The 18,397-nt window shown below is 45.3% G+C and overlaps 1 protein-coding gene across 31 annotated transcripts in view; it reads left to right on the forward strand.

Moving 5' to 3' along the window:
* Positions 1 to 18,397, forward strand: part of RBFOX2 (RNA binding protein, fox-1 homolog (C. elegans) 2) — a 271,803-nt gene that overhangs the window by 109,881 nt on the left and 143,525 nt on the right. Inside the window, exon 1 of one of the 31 annotated variants that reach the window (XM_021091029.1) lies at positions 5,993 to 7,924. The exons of 27 other annotated variants lie outside the window; for them this stretch is intronic. Coding sequence is in view for 3 of the 4 variants with exons in the window: in XM_021091024.1 (XP_020946683.1) it covers positions 9,458 to 9,472 (15 nt within the window). In the remaining variant the exon portion in view is untranslated. Of the gene's footprint in view, positions 1 to 5,992; positions 7,925 to 7,946; positions 9,473 to 18,397 lie in introns of those variants that run through there. 3 more of the 31 variants (XM_021091024.1, XM_021091030.1, XM_021091031.1) reach the window with 3 other exon arrangements.

Raw genomic sequence — 18,397 nt, forward strand, 5'->3', positions numbered from 1 at the left:
AGCAGATTAAGGAGACAGACTGGTTGGCTTTTTGGCCTAGACTTCCAGCCTTAGACATTTCAAGATTCTTTGACAGTTTCTCTCTTAGTTATCAGGGCTGTAATGTGTATAGAGCTTTGTGTGACATTGAATTTTGATTTGTAAAGTTACGGTAAAATAACTGACTCTTGTAAGTATCACTTAGAATTAAGTTCACCTTCGCAGAACAGACTTCTCCCTGCCCTTCCCACAAAAGTGGCTTAAACAAGACTTTGTCTTTCATGCAGACAAGGTCTGGAAGTCCAGGGCTGATGCAGTGCTCCATGGTTGTGAAGGATTCAGGATCCTCAATGCTCTTTGCTTCTCCGTCTGTAGGATGTGGCCCAGCTCTGGCCACCATTCCTGCATTTCCGTGGAGCGGTTTGGAGGAGGAAGAGAGATCCCCTCCCCTACTTAAGAAGACTTCCGGGAAGTCCCACATAACATTTCTGCTAACATCCCTTTGGCCAGAACTTAGCCCGTGGCCACACCTAGCTGCAGCAGAGGTTGGGAGAGAGTCTTTTTTTGGAGGGTATGTGTATAATGTTCTAGAATGGAAGAGGGGGGTTGTTACTGGGGAAGAAGAAAGGCTGCTGGGAAACCACTGGCATTCGTACCCTCAGGGACCGTCAGAATGACCTGACCCTGCCTCCCACGTGGTGCGGAAGACATGCTCTAGTTCCTTGGGAGCTTTTCAACCTGTCTTTCCCGTATTATCCGATAAAAGGATTTTTTTTCTTGGGATACATACACTTTTATGCAAACACTTTTTTAAAAAGTTAATGCTAAGGATCATTGCAGTTTCCATTTAAGTTCAAGTTCAGCGTGGAGTTTTTTGAAACTGGTTTCTTGTGATTTCAAATAGTATAGAGTGAGCTTTTTAGTCAGAATAAAATATAGGTGTTAAATATTTAGCTGTCTAGTCATTGGTAAAGGAAAAAGTGTCATTTGTCCTTGTTTTTTGAAGCCTGGATAATCTATTAGATTATACCTTTCTAGGGGATAGAGAATTTTTTTTTTTTTTTTTTTAATTTAAGGTTATTGGTTTTTTTTTTAAATAAACATTTACATTTTTCAATATCCAAAAGGTACAGAATGGCCGTATATTAGTAAATAGTTGCTCCCCAGTTCTTGTCTTGAGTCACCCAGTGTCTTTATCCGAGAAGTAGTGGGTGTTTTCCTTTTTGTGTATAATTCCTCATTTAAAAAAAAATTTTAATGGCACTGTGCTGTACATTGTTCTGAACCTTTCTTTTATCACTCAAAGAGCTTCCTCGTCCCCTTCCCGCCCCCGCAGGGCTCCAGGGTGTTCCACTGTCTGGATGAACTGTAATTCACCAGCTGAAGAACCTTGTCTTAGTCTCATGTCTGTACCTGCTCTGTAAGCAGCATTCGTTCATGTTCGTTAAACTGAACTCTTGGATACAACCTGACTATGCAGAATATTTTAGGAATGAGTTATTTTTCGTCTGGGGTATTCCAACTTGCTGAGAGGATTTCCTCTTCTTTAAGCACTACGATGTTTAAGGTTTATTTATTTTGGAAAGTAAGTCCTTTCTAAAATGTGTTGCGTAAGCAGTTTATTTATTTTTAACAATATAGTGGTTGTACTTTCCTTAATGGCTTTAACACAGTTGTCAACATCAGTTATTGTTTAGGACTAAAAAAGAGCGATATTTCAGGAGCTTTTCCTGCTTTTGCCTCACTAAGTGGCCCCATTTCGATATCTCTCTGCTTTTTGATAACCTATCTGCTTTTTAGATTTTTTTTTTTTTTCCTCTTGCTTTCTCTTGCTCCTAATGTGGCTGCCTCTCACATAATACTCTTTTTTCCTCTGGAACGTGTCCCCTACTGCTTTTAGCTCCCTTTCCTAATTTGTTTTTTAAATTTGTGGTGGGTAAGTTGCCAGATAACTAGGGCAGAAACATTTCCAAAATGAAAATAAATAGATTCAAAGAGAAGGCCTGGCGGAGCTTTCCTGCCGATGAAAGTGTATGAACATTTTGATATTCTGGGTATTTGGAGGGCCTTTCATTTCTTAGTTATTATCATCTTGTAGAACAGCTCTGTTCAGTAGGTCTTTCTGTGACGATGGAGATGTTTTATATCTGACCTGCCCATTATAATAGCCTCTAGGCTCATGTGGCTCTTGAGCTCTTGGAATGTGGCAAGTGTGACTGAAGAACAGAAATTTTAGTATTAATTGATTAAAATTGAATTCAAATAGCCACACGTGACCAGTGGCTATGCGCTGGACACATAGCTTTAGACTGTAAATAATTAACAACAAGTTTGATTCTAGTGAAGCTTGGATTGGGATGCTGTTATTTTATTGTACTGAGCAAAATATATTGATAGTAAAGGCAGTTTGGAATTTTACACTCAAATTAGCTTAAAGTAAATGATTAAATTGTAATTTCTTTTTCATATTAATATTATGGTCATTTAAAACTGTAACATTCTAAAGCCATTGGTGTTGGCATGTGTTTATGTTTTGTAGCTGTGATAAAACTTTGAGTCCTTTTGGTAACTAGGGTGATATTAGTTGCGCTCTAACTTTATTTATAGGACTTGGTTAGACAGTTGCCTGAGTGCCAGAAACTCCTACAAATAACTTTGACCTTCCCTAGCAAAAAGTTAAGGGATAAAATGTCCCATAATAGAAGATCTCAGTTCTGTGTGAGATACGCAAAAAGCTACTTTCTAGTGGAGAAATCTGTAACAAATGAGAAAACAAACAAATATGTTAATTAATCATAGATTTTGATAACTGTTAGGAAGAAAAGGAACAGAGCACCGTAATATGGACAATACGGACTTGTGGGGAGGGACCTCCAAGCAGATAGAGTCGAATGGAGAGCTTTAGTTGAGGAGTGTAATTCACCCTGAGACCCGAAACATAAGAAGGAGCCGGCCCTGCCAAGAATGAAGGCAGGATGAGGAGGGATTTCAAGCACAGGGAATAAAGGGGCTGAGAGGGGGCCGGGGAGAGGATGGGTTTGCCCTCTTTGAGGACCCAACACAGGATCAGTGTATTTACAGCACAGTGATTGAAACGAGATTGGAGAGACGGGCACGTGGCAGATTATACAGCCCCTCAAAGGCCATTATAGGGCTTTAGATAGAAACAAACCTAAGTGTAATGTGAAGCGGTGGAATCGAAGAAGTGACATGATCTGATTAGAAAGTCCCTGGGCTGGTATGTGGTGAATGTTTTGAAGGGGAGCAGCAGTGGAAATGGAGGAACTATTGTGGTGTTCCGGAAAGAGACGATGGTAGCTTTGTTAAGGTGATGGCAGTGAGGACCAGGACAGGTCAGATACCTGGGACCTGTTAACGGTTTAGATGTGAGGGGTGAGGGATAAGGGAAAGGTCTCTGGCTTTCATTGCCAGGTGGTACCATTTATTGAGGTAGGGAGTTCCAAGTGTAGATGGCAGATCTCAAGGGTGATGGGGGTGGAGAATCGAGAGCCTGGGATAGGGATCAAATTTGGTGATTATCAGTGTGTTGGTGATATTTGAAGCAATGGGAATGGTTAAGACAGCTCAGCGAGAGCATGACTCGGGACTGAGCCCCGAGGAGCTCTTCCCTTTTGGGGGTCTGTTAACGGAAGCCAGAAGAAGACACCAAGAAGAGGCGATCAGTGATGCAGGGAAAGAACCTGGGCTGTGGTACCGCAGAAGCTAGAAGAAGAGAATGTTTTAAAAACGTTGCCAACTTTGTTGAATCCTGCTAAGAGCTCTGATAAGTTGAGGACAGCCGAGTGTCTACCGGATGGAGTAGCATGGACGTAGTTGACACTGACCAGTTGCTTTACTGGAGCAGAGGCCTTGGACACTGAGTAGGTTAAAGACATGAGAGGTGAAGAAGTGGAAACTGGCGTGGGTCCTTTTTTTGGGAAGATTTCCTGTGAAGTGGTGAGCAGGGAAATGGAGAGAGTAGCTGGAGGAGGGTGAGAGATCCAAGGAAGATTTTTAAAACCTTGGTTCATTTAGTCACTCACCTGTTATCGGACATTTGTGTTTTTACGTTGTTACCCTTACAGGTTCCCTCTGGTGACATTCCTTCGACACTGAGGGGATTTTCTGAGATAGGTTCCTTGGAGGTGGAATTTCTGAGCCACAGGCCGCGCACCTTTCAGAATTTGATAGATGTTGCCAGACGGCCTTCCGAAGTGGTGATCCCAGGTGTGCTTAGCCCATCAGTGTATGAGGGCAGAGGGGAGGCTTTCTGAAGATGAGTGTGTTATTGGTGGCTTGATAGTGATGGGGGCAGGGGAGGGAGTGATGAGACAGGAGAGAGTGGGTTGTGAACAGAGCAGCACAGCCCTTACACAGGGGTGTGAGCACAGAAAGCGAAACGGGCCTCCGAGGCTCATGGTACTTCCTCTGTTGTAACAGAATGTAAGGACGAGGAGATGCGTGTGTTTCTAGGTGGAACTGTGGACTTGGTGGACAGAAGGGGCCATCTGAATGCTTCTCTTTTTACAATGAAACGCTTGGGTAGAGCAGCAGCTGATGATTGGGTGGTGGGGAAAGAATGAAGTAGGTTTCAGGAGAAGGTAAGAAGTAGTCATTTTGGAGAGACGGGGAGCTCACAGGGCAGCTTTGCTAGGACTGCGTGGCGTTGCCGAGGGCTAGTTGACATTTGTGATCATGAATGTATAGTGAAGTCAGTCAGCTTGGTTAGGCAGATTGTATTTAACCAGGATTGGAGTTTTGCTAAATGCCAGTGATGGAGGACACATGATTGAGGATATTTGCAAGAGAGGGATTATAATCATGGACCATGAAATCGAAGCTGGACCTAGGAGGGACTGGAAGACAGGACTGGAGCAGGTGGATAATGAACCAGTGGTTGGGGCGGGAGACTTCATGAGGTCAAAGCTTGAGTGGAGGGGATTCTGGAGCAAGTTAGTTACAAGTCAGAGATCACTTGAGAATATTATTGAAACATAGTAAGGAAAAACACAGCTCTTAAGATAACGCATTTTCCTCTTTTCCAGGCAGTCACTCTAGGTTCCCTAAAAACGGGGGGTAAGGACTCTAACAAATCCATTTGCCTGTAGATTTTCCAAGAGGCGAGCTTTGCGATGTACCCTGTTCTCTGTGTATGCAACTGGAGCTCACTAGGCATCATAGAAGGTAACCACAGTTCCTAAGAAGTTTCCAGAGCCTTTTTCTTACTGACCTCTGTCGTGGTGGCAGCAGCGCTTAAGAGAACCACAGCCTTCGGAAGCTCCCGAGGCGTGTGTGTGCACAGGTTCCATAACTCTTCACCGTTATTTGTTGTGTGGGTGATGGGCAGAGAGAGCACAGGCGACGGCTTCCACAGATTCGCAATCTTGATTTGATTTTATCAATGACAATGTGTGATATAGTTGAGCTGATCTTGGAGTCTTACCCATTTTTGTTTAACTTGTGGCTCTGTGAGACCACAGGCAAAGTGAGTCCCCGTTTTCTTCTGCGTATGAAAAAGGTAAACTGGGGCCTGCCTTTCAGAGATGCTGTGGAGTCGCCCTGAGATGGTGCACGCAGAGCTCTGGCCCATGGTGTGTTCTCGGGAAATCGTGCGGGCGGTGGTGACATGTTGAAATCGGCGGCGGGGTTGGAACCCTCACTCTCTAGTTAGTCTTCCAGCGCCGTGAAGATGGGCATCCCCCTCCCTGTCTTCCAGGAGCCTGTGCTGCTGGTGAGGACGGTGCCCTGTCTAGGCTGGCTTTTCAGACTTCTCTGCGCTTGTGACGTGTCTGTGGCTTTTGTTGTGATGCTGATTTTACCTCCCTAAGTCTTCATATTAGGAAGCTCCCTGTTGATGCTAATGCTGCTGCTGCCGGTCCATGGGTCACATTTTGAGTAACAAAATTCTATTAGAGAGCTGCCCGCTGGGAATCCTTGCTATTTTAAGCTGAGAGGAAATGAGGTTAAAAGAGCCCCATTCGTTCAACTTTTTTTTTTTTTTTTTTTTTGAGTCAAATGCAGTTGGACCTCCTCTGGCCCATTTCTGTAGCTCATTGTCGTGGCGAGACTGTTGTCTCTACCAGTCCCAAAAGTGAGAGGAGTATAAATTATGTAGAGAGGGTTGCCTCCCATTTCTTTTGAAAAATTGTCAGTGCCTGATTTCTCAGGGATATTTTTGCGAAATTGTGTTGGTTCCCCAGATGTTCACACTTTCCCCACCAGTCTTTTACACCCACAGAGAACCTGGCATAAAACATGCTGTCTCTTCAACTGTTAGACTTTGAGGCAGAGCATCTAAAATGTGGCTCCAAACCCTTTCTGCCCACCAGAGTCTTCACATTACAGAATCAGTGCTCTCAGAAGCAGGAATTCAGGCTGCATTATAAGCTCAGAGTTACTGGCAGCACCCATGATGTTGTCCCAGATAATCCAATTTCTCTTTCTCAGAAGGAGGCGAGCCAGCCTTCCTCTGTGGGCCTCTCGAGGAGAGTTCCTTCTATGATGCTCAGATCCACCCATCCCCTCTCCCTCCTCTGGGCTGATAGAGAGGCTGATAAGCTTGGAGAACAGTCGTGCAGTCTGATAAGCTGTTCTGACAGGATGCAGTGCATGCATATCCTATGGTTCCGTGTGCGACTGCGACCCTCCCAGGTCTTCCTCATGGGGCCTCGGACTTTTGTGTTTCTTAACAATAAAGCAGAGGTTTCCTTATTTGACTTGATTGGTGAGAATTTTGTCTTCTCCCACCCCTTTGTTTCCTTTTCTTTTTTTTTAAGGTAGGGAAATACGAACAAGCAGGAGCATGAATTAAAAATCCACTTAGCTTGCCCATGCATCTTTGAAGGTTATGGGTTTTTTGTTTGTTTGTTTGTTTTGTTTTGTTTTAATGTGAAGAAAACACATCGAATAAACCACCCAGTTCTTAAAATGATGATCAGGAAAGGAAGAGATGCCTTGGGAGTAGGAATTAGCGAACTCCCTGTGGTTCCAAAGAAGTTAACAGTGATTCCACTCATGAGAGGTTTGGAGGTAGTTTTCAGAGTTTTGTGACATATTTAAATTTTTCTTATTTCGTTCTAAGGATGTCTTTTCTCTATGTATTTTTCTCCTGCTTTGCTCCAGGGGAACAGGGGTATCGTTATCCCATCCCAGATTTCATTAAAAGATAACACCATAAAGTGACAATGTGTGAAATTTTACTGCATTTGTTTTTTGATGTTTCGTTAAGAATTGAGCGAATGTTGACAATTTTGTGTCTTCAGCGAGCTCGAAAGGACTGTCATAATCTCTTAATAGTGTGATTCTCCAACAGTTACTTAGAATGGATTGCAGGGAGGTCTGATGACTTAAGATTTAGAGCATGGGCTGTGAAACCAGAGGGGAAGCTTGCTGATAAAAATTGATTATGGACAAACCAAAGACTCTAAGTAGCAGTTTCTAGAAAGCCAAGATTTGTTTCCCCATTTTTTAAAAAAAGCCGTCTGCATTTTAGACTTTAGACTCTTACTCCTCTTTTGCGCTAGGAGCTGAGGTAATCCTGACTTCAGAGGAAGCCAAGAGGTTCTGCACGGAGAAAAAGAGAAGGGTGGGGTGAGGCTGAGAAGAGCGCCTGCCCCACCTCTCCAGGTTTCACCAGGGAGAGTTAGGGCGGGAGGAGGGAAGCAGTGTCCCAAGTGCTCTTGCTATGCTATGCACTTAGCATAGTGTGGACGAAAAGGCAAAGTGGCTTGACCTCGACTCTAAGAGCAAAAGAAACCCCACCGGAGCAGGTAACTAAGCCGGCTCTACAGTGAGACGTGCGAGGGAGACAGAGGCCAGGTCCTCAGGACCTGCGCTGGGCCTGCCTTGACCGTGAGGCGTGCAGCCCTTACTTGGAGATTTAACAAGTGGGAGAGCTGTTTCAACATGTCTGAGGGGAACAGAACCCGGAGGCAGCTGGAAGGCGGTAGGCCTCTTGTTTTGGTTTTATTTTTTCTTTTAATGAGTTAAAGGGGTAAAATATTCCTCAAGACACATGATCCTTTGAGAATGTCTTGTGCACCTACTGTGTGCCAGGTCCTATGCACAAGGCTCCATGGCCCACAAGAGAGGCGCTCTCCCCTGGAAGATGGGACTAAAGGGCATAGATTGGTAGGTACGGGTGAGTGTCTGGGGTGGTGGCTGGCAGGCGTGCTGAGTGCCGTGGCACAGACAGCAGGCTTCCAGAGGGGGCTGACAGCCCCGCGCATCTTGGATGTGAACGGGGAGAACTGGGTAGGGAAGTAGGAACGAGCGGGGGCCTTGGCGTGTGGAAGAGGCATTGGTGGTTTTCTGAATAAAAACCACTGGGACGGATGATTTGCTGCCCCCTGTTCTCCACCATTGACCATAATGGATAAACATGGGCCTGGCCTAGAGGAGGAACTTAGTAAATGCTCGGACTCAACTAGGTTGGAAATCGTGGTCACCAGGGATGTGGCAGATAGTTGACATAGTGATGCCATCCGATCTAATTGCAGCAACTCCAAAAGGGGTGTTGTACGTGGTTTGAGTTGAGGAGACAAGAGGCCTAGACAGGTTAAATAACTTTCCCCAGGCCATGATAATGGTAGTTATAGACCCAGATTTCAAACCCTGGCTTTGTACCCTGCCCTGTTGCCATGTTGGAAAGCCTGCAACATTGCAGGCTCAAAAGCTCCTTGATTCTAAAACCCTTGTTTTTTCTCCCTTTAGAAGGGGAGGCGCTATTGATTTGAACGAGGGTGGTGATAAAAAAGATGAAAAACTAGTCGAGTTTATATGTAATTTCCCCTATGTTCTAAAATCCTCTAAGATTCAGAATTATTACTGGCAGAATGATAGTGAATTATTAGAGGATGGGGCGTAAGGCTGACGTTGCAGGGAGGGAATGTAGGCTCGGAGCAGGTTCTGTGCTCACGCTTGGCTTCTGCAAGGGGCTCGGAAGAACTGGGGCAGAGGGGAGGCTTGGCTCACTCCCCTTGATCTGGGAGGGCAGAGTTTTTCTGATTGCTTCATTCATGTTTAAAGAACCCATCTTAAACTAGTTTATGTCTAGCTGCTAGGAACCGGTGCCGGTGGTTTATTACTAACGCCACCCACCCCTGCCTTTTGCAATAATCTCTGTGAGTGATGATTGTGTTTCTAGAAGTAGAATGACGGAGAGAGATTCCCTGCAGGCAAATACAGGGAGAGTGTGCTGTACACTCCGGTTCAGACGCACAGGGCTGGGAACTCCCAGAGAGAGGGAGGGAGGGTGAGAGGGAGGAGAGAGAACAACAGAGCCGTCAGCTGGAGAGGAGGGAGGAGGGGGGAGGAGACCGGTCGTTTTTTAGGTTTCCAAACTCAAGTGATCTGGGGGGGGTTCTCCCCACCCGAACTTCTGCCCCCCATTCTGGCACCTCCTTTCCTACAGTTCACTGAAGGGCCTTTTTGCAGTCGAGGATCAGCTGGCCTCTGAGTTTGAGCAGCCGGGTCTGACATGATGTACCTCTGGGTGAGTACACAGTGCCGTGGGTGAGGTTTGCACTTGCACATATAAGGAGTGGAAAGCTGCGAGGTTCTGCTCTTGCACAAACGGCCTTCCCCACGGAGCGCAGGCTGCCACAGCCCCTTCGCCTCACAGGTGTGAGGGTTTTAAAGCCTAGCCCAGTGCTCGTGGCAGGGGATTGTTGGGTTTTTTTAGTGTTGTTTATCTTGTTAGCCTTGAACGCAAGGGCTGAGCTCCCAGTGTGGCGCCGTCCCCCTGGGCTTGGGCGCTTTGGAGAAGGCAGGGGGCAGGTGAAGTGAGCCACTCCCCCCGGGAGCTTCTGTCTTCTTGGTGGGTCAGGATCCACCTGTGTTTTGCTTGGGGGGCACTGACCTTGATAACCAAACCAAACCTTTAGATATTGAGAGCCAAGAAGCGGTATGATTCTTAATTAGAAATAAGCTTTTGAAAGTTTTTATCTAATAATTTTTATTGTCCTTCACAAAGTCTTGTGAAGTAGGTCACTGTTGTTATTAAAATTTTATGAGGGAAGTAATTAAGTCACAAAGGGTGACTTGCACATGGTTCGACACCAAGTCTGTAGCAGCTAGAATAGTAATTAATAACCAAACATTATAAAGCATTTTATATTTGCCAGCAATTTAATACCTTACATTCTTTTAATTTATTGTTAACTATGGTGTAGTTGGGATGGAGGAAAGCATACTGGGATTAGAGAGGCTTTTAAATTATGAAATGTGATAACTTTTAGAAGAATGACAAGGAAAATAATACACGGGGCGAAAGCCCTGCTTTTAGTTGAGAAACAGAACATCTGTATCCCTCGCAAAGATGGCGGTGTCCTCCCTGAGCAGACAGTTGTTGTGTGTTGCTAAGGGAGCCTCCGAGATGTGATGCCCTTGGCTATGAGCCAGCTTTTGAAAGTTTCCCTTTGCCCTTTGCCCTTTAGCCTAGATGTCTGGAATTGCAGAAACCTACTTGGCTCAGGCAGGCTAAATTTATAAATATCAGACAGCAGAATTTTCACTAGGTTTATGAAGATGGAGCTTGGTCGCAGAGGGGCGTGTGTGTGTGTGTGTGTGTGTGGTGTGTGTGTGTGTGTGTGTTGCTTTTCCTGCTTCTCCCTTCATATTTGAATATGACCTTGACGTCTAATTTCCTCCTCTCTGCTGATTTATTTTCGTAGTATTTGGAAGAAGTCAGAGAACTTTTCTGACAGGACTTCTGTCCTCTCAGTGATGTTCATTCCTGTGAACCAGGCACCTGTGTGTAGGGTCTCTGCAGACCTGTCGGTGGGACTGATCAGCTGTTAACCAGAGGATGGGTTATTCTGTCTTTTGATTTGTTTGGAAGAGAAGTTACAAAAGGAAGCAAGTTGAATCAGTCTCATGTCCACCCATTTGTGTTTGATGAAATCAGTGACAGTCTCCTCACTTATTTCCTTTGTGCTTCTGTTACAGTTATTTGTGAGTTTATCTCAGTCCCTTTTATTTGTTAGCCCTAGAACAGAGCTTTCCAACCAAAGTGCCACGTGTTGGGTTGAGAGATGGTTATGCCAAGATAACCCTGGAAGCAGCTGGGGGGCCCAGGAGTCCCCTGTCACTCGGACCATGTGCACTCGAGCTATGAAAATGCTGCCGTTTTCTGTGTGCGCCCTGACACCTGAAAGTTTGGGTAACGCTGTCAGAGGACAAAAATGTGTCAGCTCTCTCTCTTTAAGATCTTTATCATCTAGCCTAGTGTCGCACACGTTTGTCGGGTCAATGAAAGTGTTCAGAAGGCGGCATAGCCGCACCACGTCCAGGTCGAGAGAGGGAGGTCTAGGTGGTCAGGCCGTAGGCGGGCACCGAGGGGCTGCTGAGGAGCACACCTACTGGATGGGCAATAGGAGATCAGAATTTTGGCGAGGCTGGTACCCACCAGGGGACGTTGGGTGACCGTTTAAGTGTTCTGACCTCAGTTTCCACACCTGGAAGATTATCTCTTCTAATTCTAAAGTCCTGGGAGGTGAATTTTGTGTAGCAGTATGGGTGCCAGGGAGACATCCAGCTGTGCAGGAAAGTTGAGTTCCTGGAAAACATGAGAGAGCTGTGAAACACACAGCACCCGCATTGCCTGCTTGGTCTGCTACCAGTGGTGAGTTAAAGGCACTGTCCGAAGCGGTCCAGAAAATCACCGAAGTGTGTTTAGTTGTCAGTACCCCTGAGTGGCGTGGGCATTCTTGGAACCTGGAGAGCAGGAGAGTGAAAGTCATCCAGGCATCTCGGGTTGAATAGTTAGATGCGGCTCCTTCATCTGCTGCTGTGCATCTAAAGCCCTGAGTTATAGAATGCCGTCTGTGCTGTGCACCTGTCTTTTTGCCACATCTCCCTATTTCGTTGTTGATGCTGCTGTTGTTGTGTTACCCGCACCCTCAGGGGCAGAAGCCCTTGGGCCAGGGGTCAAACCCAAACCACAGCAGTAACCAGAGCCACAGCAGTGACAACACAGGATCCTTAACCACTGAGCCACCAGGACACTCTTCCATTTCCCTGTCAAGTCACCCTCCTTTATAGTGAAATTGGTAGCATCAGGGGCAGCATGGTACCATGCAAAGGATGTGGGTTTTAGAGACTTGACTAGGTCTAAATCCCACCTCATTTGCAACTGGGTGGCTATGAACAAGTCTCTTAATTTCTCTCAACCTCAGTTTCTTCACTGGTCCCATAGGAAAAACAATGCCCATCATGCAGGATTTTACAGAGATTTGAGTTAATCTATGAAATGTGCTTAACATGGTGTGTGGCACATAGTAGATGCTCAGTAAGTAAGCAGCGCGAACCAGCTTTTTACCCTGCTCATTTGTGTAGCAGACCACTTACTCCCTAGAGCGTTTTCTCTAGCGTGTGAAGGATGCCTTTGAATTTGTACAGGGAGAGCTTTGATAAACACAGTTTTATGTAAAATGTCTCCCTTTTAATCGGCGTTTTAAGTACTTGTGAGTAGAGAACCCTCGTTAAAGTTGCCTCCTGATAGAGAACATCCCCGTTATTTTTTCTAAACTTTTTTTTGGAGGCACGTGATGCTGTTAAGTATCTGTTGTGTCATTTATTCTCCTCCTCTCCTCTTCATTGTCCACAACTGAGAGGGCGGCAGAGAGAGAGAGAGAGAGAGAGAGAGAGAGAGAGAGAGAGAGAGGAGAGGAGTGGGGGACAGAGGCAGAGAAGAGGGGAGAGGCATGTGATGCCTGTACTGAGGGAACTTACTTGTTCGATAATTTATGTCCAGGAAACAAAATTATAGACCACTTATTTAAGTTCCCAGAAGTCAGGCTGTGTTCTCCCTGTCTGAGCTGATCTTGACTGGACTGGTTTCAGGCACTCTCTTAACTCATATTCTATATGGATTTCATTCTGAACTGTTGTTTTGTCATAGTTCAATACTGTCTTCTTGACAAATGAGTTCAGCCAACATAAAATGAATGTTTATGATGGGCAGAGGACTATGCTATGAGCTATTACAAATACGAGGAGGATTAAAGATTCTCGTGCCTTTAAAGAATTTATAACACAGTGGTTGAGAGTGTGTGTAAACAGATAGTAATGATTTTTGTATGATGCTCTTCTATGAAGAAAGTGCTTTTGTGTGTTATCTTATTTCGTCCTCACAGAAGTGCTAGGGCTAGCTGTTATTCTCTCTGTTGTCCAGGTGAGGAAAGAGACCAAGAGAAAGTACATGACGGTTAGTAAAGGGCAGGGCTGGAAACTCCATCCCATGTGTATGTATATATAGATTTGTGGCTGCACCTGTGTCCTATGGAAATTCCTGGGCCAGGGACTCAATCCGAGCCGCAGCTGTGCCCTCCATCGAAGCTGCAACACATTAGATCTTAACTCGCTGTGTGGGGCTGGGGATTGACCCAGTGCCTCTGAGTGGTTGCAGTCAGATTCGTAACCCGCTGCACCTAGCAGGAGCACCAGTCCCATGTATTTTTTTTTTTTTTTTTTAACTCTGTGGCTCTGGTTTTTTTTTTTTTTCTCTTTTTTAACACTATCTTCTTTCGGGAGAAGCTGATTTTTTTGTTTGTTTTTGTTTTGTCTTTTTGCCATTTCTAGGGCCGCTCCCGCGGCATATGGAGATTCCCGGGCTAGGGGTCTAATCGGAGCTGTAGCCACCAGCCTACACCCAGAGTCACAGCAACCTACACCACAGCTCACAGCAACACCGGATCCTTAACCCACTGAGCGAGGCCAGGGATCGAACCCCCATCCTCATAGATCCTAGTCGGGTTCATTAACCCCTGAGCCACGACGGGAACTCCTGATGTTTTTGTTTTGTTATTGAGTGATAAGGTGTATGTTAAGCGTATACCTCACTTAGTCCTCAACACATGTGGGAGTTCGCTGTTACCTTCCTTTTACAGAGGAGAAAGTAAGTTGCTAAACTTGAGTACCTTGCCAAAGTCACACAGTTTAGAATCAGCAAAGGCAGAATTTGAACCTTGGTCTCTCTGGCTTCGGAACTTACTACACCACACTTAACATCTTCTTTTATGTGTTTCATAGTGTCTGATTTATCACTGCTACGGTTCAGCCTGATAGAGGCTTAGAGCAGAGAAATGGAAATAAGGTAATTCGAAGTCTGTTTCCATATCCGCTAACTGCTTGAGACAAGTCGCTTAACTGTGTGCACCGTGATTTTCCAGGTTGTGTCAAGGATGTCAAAGTTCTTGAGAACATTGCTAGAGCAGGCTGTGTGTCAGCCGTGTTAGGAACGAGGTGGTCAGTAGGTGACGGCTTCATCACAAGACACAGGGGCGTGGGCCGTGAGTCGGAAGGAACCGCTTTTGGTCTCAGTGGTGCCGTTCTTCGGCATATAACCTTCCTAGCACTGGTTTTCCGATCTTTAAAATGGGACTACTAATACTCAACAGATTATTGAGATAATTTATGTTAAAGTTTTTTGGAAGCTATTTTGTGCTAAGCGAATAGAAGACAGTGACAGTAATAATAGCAGCTTGTTATTCAGGTTGTAGTCTGGCAGATTTTTTTTTTTTTTTTGTCTCTTTTAGGGCTGCGCCCGTGGTACATGGAGGTTCCCAGGCTGGGGGTTTAATCAGAGCTGTAGCTGCCGGCCTACACCACAGCCATGGCCACAGCCACGCCAGACACAAGCCACATCTGCGACCCACACCACAGCTCACGGCAACGCTGGATCCTTAACCCACTGAGATGCCAGGGATCAAACCTGCAACCTCATGGTTCCAGTCGGATTCGTTTCCGCTGTGCCACAACAGGAACACCATAGCGGATTTTTTAATGCTCACTTTTTATCACCATTTTCCCATTCTACTTGGTCTACACATTTAGAGAACTAGACTTAGTAGTAAATTGAGTTATCACAAAAGGTAGACACAGTTCAATTCAGCTAACACTGGAGGCCAGATACTGTGACTAGGTACTAGGGAGTGAGAAGCCACTAGGAGATTTTGAGTAGGATTGGAAGTTGGCTGAAGTGAAGTTTATAATTAGATTTGTGTTTATAAGACATCTAAACAGAGTAGAGAGGAGTAAGAATGCAGAGAAGTTAGGTGACGGCTGTGCAACAGTCCAAGGGGCAGGATAGTAATGATGGCACGTGCTAGAGAAAGCAGGCGGCACAGGAGAGGTGCTGCAGGTTCGGTCGGCAGAACAGTGCTGTGATTTGGGAGTGGTCCAAGGGTTTTGGAGATGGGAAGATGAAGGGTATCATGAGCTAGGTTTTAGATTTAGTACTTTTGGGTAACTTTGAGTTGTTCAAGGGGAAATACTGCTTAGATAGTTGGCTACCTAGGTCTGGAAATACAAGGAAGGATAGAGGCTTCACCTGTAACTTGCTGGGAAATCAGCACGCAGCAGTAATTGCTGCTGTGGGTGATGGCCTAAGATAAGACGGGCCTCGGGAGAAAAGGTAGAGGAAGAAGAGAGCTGGAGGCCTAGTAGGGGGTGAACCCTCAGCGGAGGCAGGGAACAAGGTTCCAGAGAGCTTGTTCTTCAGGAGGAAAACCAGGACACTCGGAAACCAAGATAAAAGAGGGGCAGGAAGAGAGAACTGACGTGTGTCCCTGGCTTCAGCAACACCAGGGTCATTGATGACCTTTGCAAGGTTTTTTAGGAGCACAATGAGGGCAGAAGCCTGGGAATTCAGGAGTTTGGTGGGGGTGGGGGGGGAGTGGGAGAAGGAAATGGAGCTAGAAAGTGTGAGTACAGATAGTTGTTGGGAAAGGTTGACTGACTCTGAAAGAACGTAGAGGGTAGCTAGGAGAGTATGTGGGGTAGGGACGGATTTATTTGAATAAATTCATTTGAGAAGAAAGTGAGTATGTGAGAAAGGCTGATAGCTCTGATGCTTTAAGAAGATGGGATTGGCTTTAGTAGGGAGCTCTCTCCTATCCAACAGGAGGCAAAGCAGATAGAAGACGGAAGAGCTAATGGCTCTCGGGATTCAAAAGAGTCTTTCCAGGAGCAGACAAATGAGCAGAGTAGAAAGGGTCATTACTTCCCCGAAAGGAATCGACTCGTGAAAGAGCATGTTTAGGAGCCACACATAACTCTGTGTGGCTCGTGAGTGTGGGTGAATGAATAGTCAGGGATGAAAATTTAAAATTTTAGAGACGAGATCATCTAAATAGTTTAAGATGTTTATTTGCTTATTCTGATAAGGAGCCATTGCTGGATTTTAAATGAGATCATGTGATCAGATTTGTATATTAGAACAAGAGCAGGGGGCTTCTATTATTGTTGAAGAATTTATGTTTACACTCTGGGTAAAATTGGTTTGCATATTTTAGAACTCAGGAAAGTGGCTAAACAAGTGATTACATTAATAATATGACAATCACTTAACACATTTATTGATGACTACTGTGTAGTGAACACTTTCCGGGGGGGGGGGGGAGAGGGAAGGGTGTGAACAACAAAGTTCTTGCCCATAGAGTTTGTACTTTTTGACTGGAGAAAGAAAATTGTAAACATGTAAACAAACAAGATAAATTCAGGAACCAATAAGTACTATAGAGAAAAGGTGCTACCACCCTGAATGCTTCAGCTCTGGTGAAAAAGGCCTGAATGATAAGAAACACCATCTTGTCAGACTCTGGGAGGGAAGTGTCATAAGCAGAAGGAGCAGCAAATACAAAGTCCTCAGATAGGAATAAGTTTAGTGCCTTCAAGGGACGGAAAGGCGGCCTGTGGTTGGAGTGTAGAGAAGATAAGACTGGAGAGGGAGACAGGGCCAGGTCTTTCCCCATGCAGAGATGGGAAGTTGGTTCTGGTTAACATGGGAAGGTATTGGGAGATTTTAACAGGGGAGTTGACTTTCTTTAGGAAACGTGATAAGGGAGGTCAAGAAGCAAGAGGTGATGGCTTAGACTCTCAGGGCAATGTGATAAGCTGGCGGGTGTGTGTGGTGAGATGAAAGAGGGATCTGAGTTATTCAGCTTCTAGTTTGAGGAATTAGAAGGGAGGGGGAATTTCTTTGCAACAGAATGGAGAGCTCACAGGAAAAAAAAAAAAATGCTTTGGACTTGTTTCGTCTGAAATGTCTGGTAGATACCCGAGTGCAGAAGTTCAGTGACAATTTGATGCTCAGAAGAGAGACGCGAGATGTAGGGATATGGTTGGGATTTGTCGGTGCACATTTAAAGCATTGGGAGGAAATGTAACTAGAGAATCAGGCTGAGGTTGAAGCCCTGAGGCATTTCACTAGAGGTCTGAGGATGCTGAGACGTGGGTAAGGTAGGAGGGAAACAAGACACGTATGTGACATCACAGACTGGGGAAGGAAGTATTGGGCTTGGGTTACTGAACACCATATAACTGGTCACTGGCCTTGGTAGGATGTGGGTGGTTGGTGAACTCCATCAGAGCTGTTTGAAATGGAGGCGTGTGGAGAAAAAAAGCCAGTTGGAAGGAGTTGGAGTTGCTAATTGGCAGATGAAGTTGTTGCGACAATGAAATGTTATTTAGTTTGGGGTGGAGCGAAGAATTGGGATAGTAACCGGATGGGTAGTGGGTTCAAGGGATGAGTTTTGAAAGATGGGTGATGTTAAGGCATGCTTCATGTCACTAGGAAAGATCCAGTGGTGGGGGGAGAAATTGGGGTGCTGAGAAGAAAGAGGATCATTGCAGGAACAAAGTCTCTTATATCTAGCACACAGAAGAGGGATTGGCCAGAAGCAGATTTTTTTCTTTTTAATAGGGCAGAGTGTGTGGGTTTAGAGCCAAGCAGGCTGTTGGCGTTTTCAGCGGAAGAGGGACTCCTCTGTGTCTGCCTTATAACATGTAAGATGAACACAGCTGAAAGTGTTAGTGTAGAGAGTGGAGAAGAAGTGTTGCAGGTTTGAGGAGACAGGACAAGATGTGAAGTAGTGGCCATCTCAAAAAATAGGAAGTAGGAGTTCCCTTGGAGCACCGCAGGTTAAGGATCCAGCATATCACTGCAGTGGCTTGGGTCACTGATGCAGCTTGGGTGGCTGCTGTGACATGGGTTCTATCCCTGGCCTGTGAACTTCTCTATCCCCTGGGTGCAACCAAAAAAAAAAAAAAATGAACTTATTGGGGAGGTGTAGGATGCTTAAAATCTGTGGTCATAAACTTGACATTAGTGATGGCAAGTCAATGGTGTGATTTTTAATCCAGCTATCTTCTATCGTTTAGATGCAAAAGAGGGTTAAATAAATAGTTGGATTTAGCCAGGAATTGCGATTTTACCAGCTAAGTTAGATTAAGAGAAAGAGGACAAGGGAACTAGGATTTTTTGAAAAGCCTTACATATAGTGTTGGACCCTAGAATCTAAACTGGCTTAGGAGGGAATAAAGAACATGAGGAGGAGAGAGTGGGTAGAGGTGCTGGGGAAGTGGTGGGACCGACTTGTAGATTAGCCATTGGGAGGTGGCTGGAGAAACGCGACAG

Source organism: Sus scrofa, chromosome 5 (assembly GCF_000003025.6).
Source record: "Sus scrofa isolate TJ Tabasco breed Duroc chromosome 5, Sscrofa11.1, whole genome shotgun sequence".
NCBI classification, from domain to species: Eukaryota; Metazoa; Chordata; class Mammalia; order Artiodactyla; family Suidae; genus Sus; species Sus scrofa.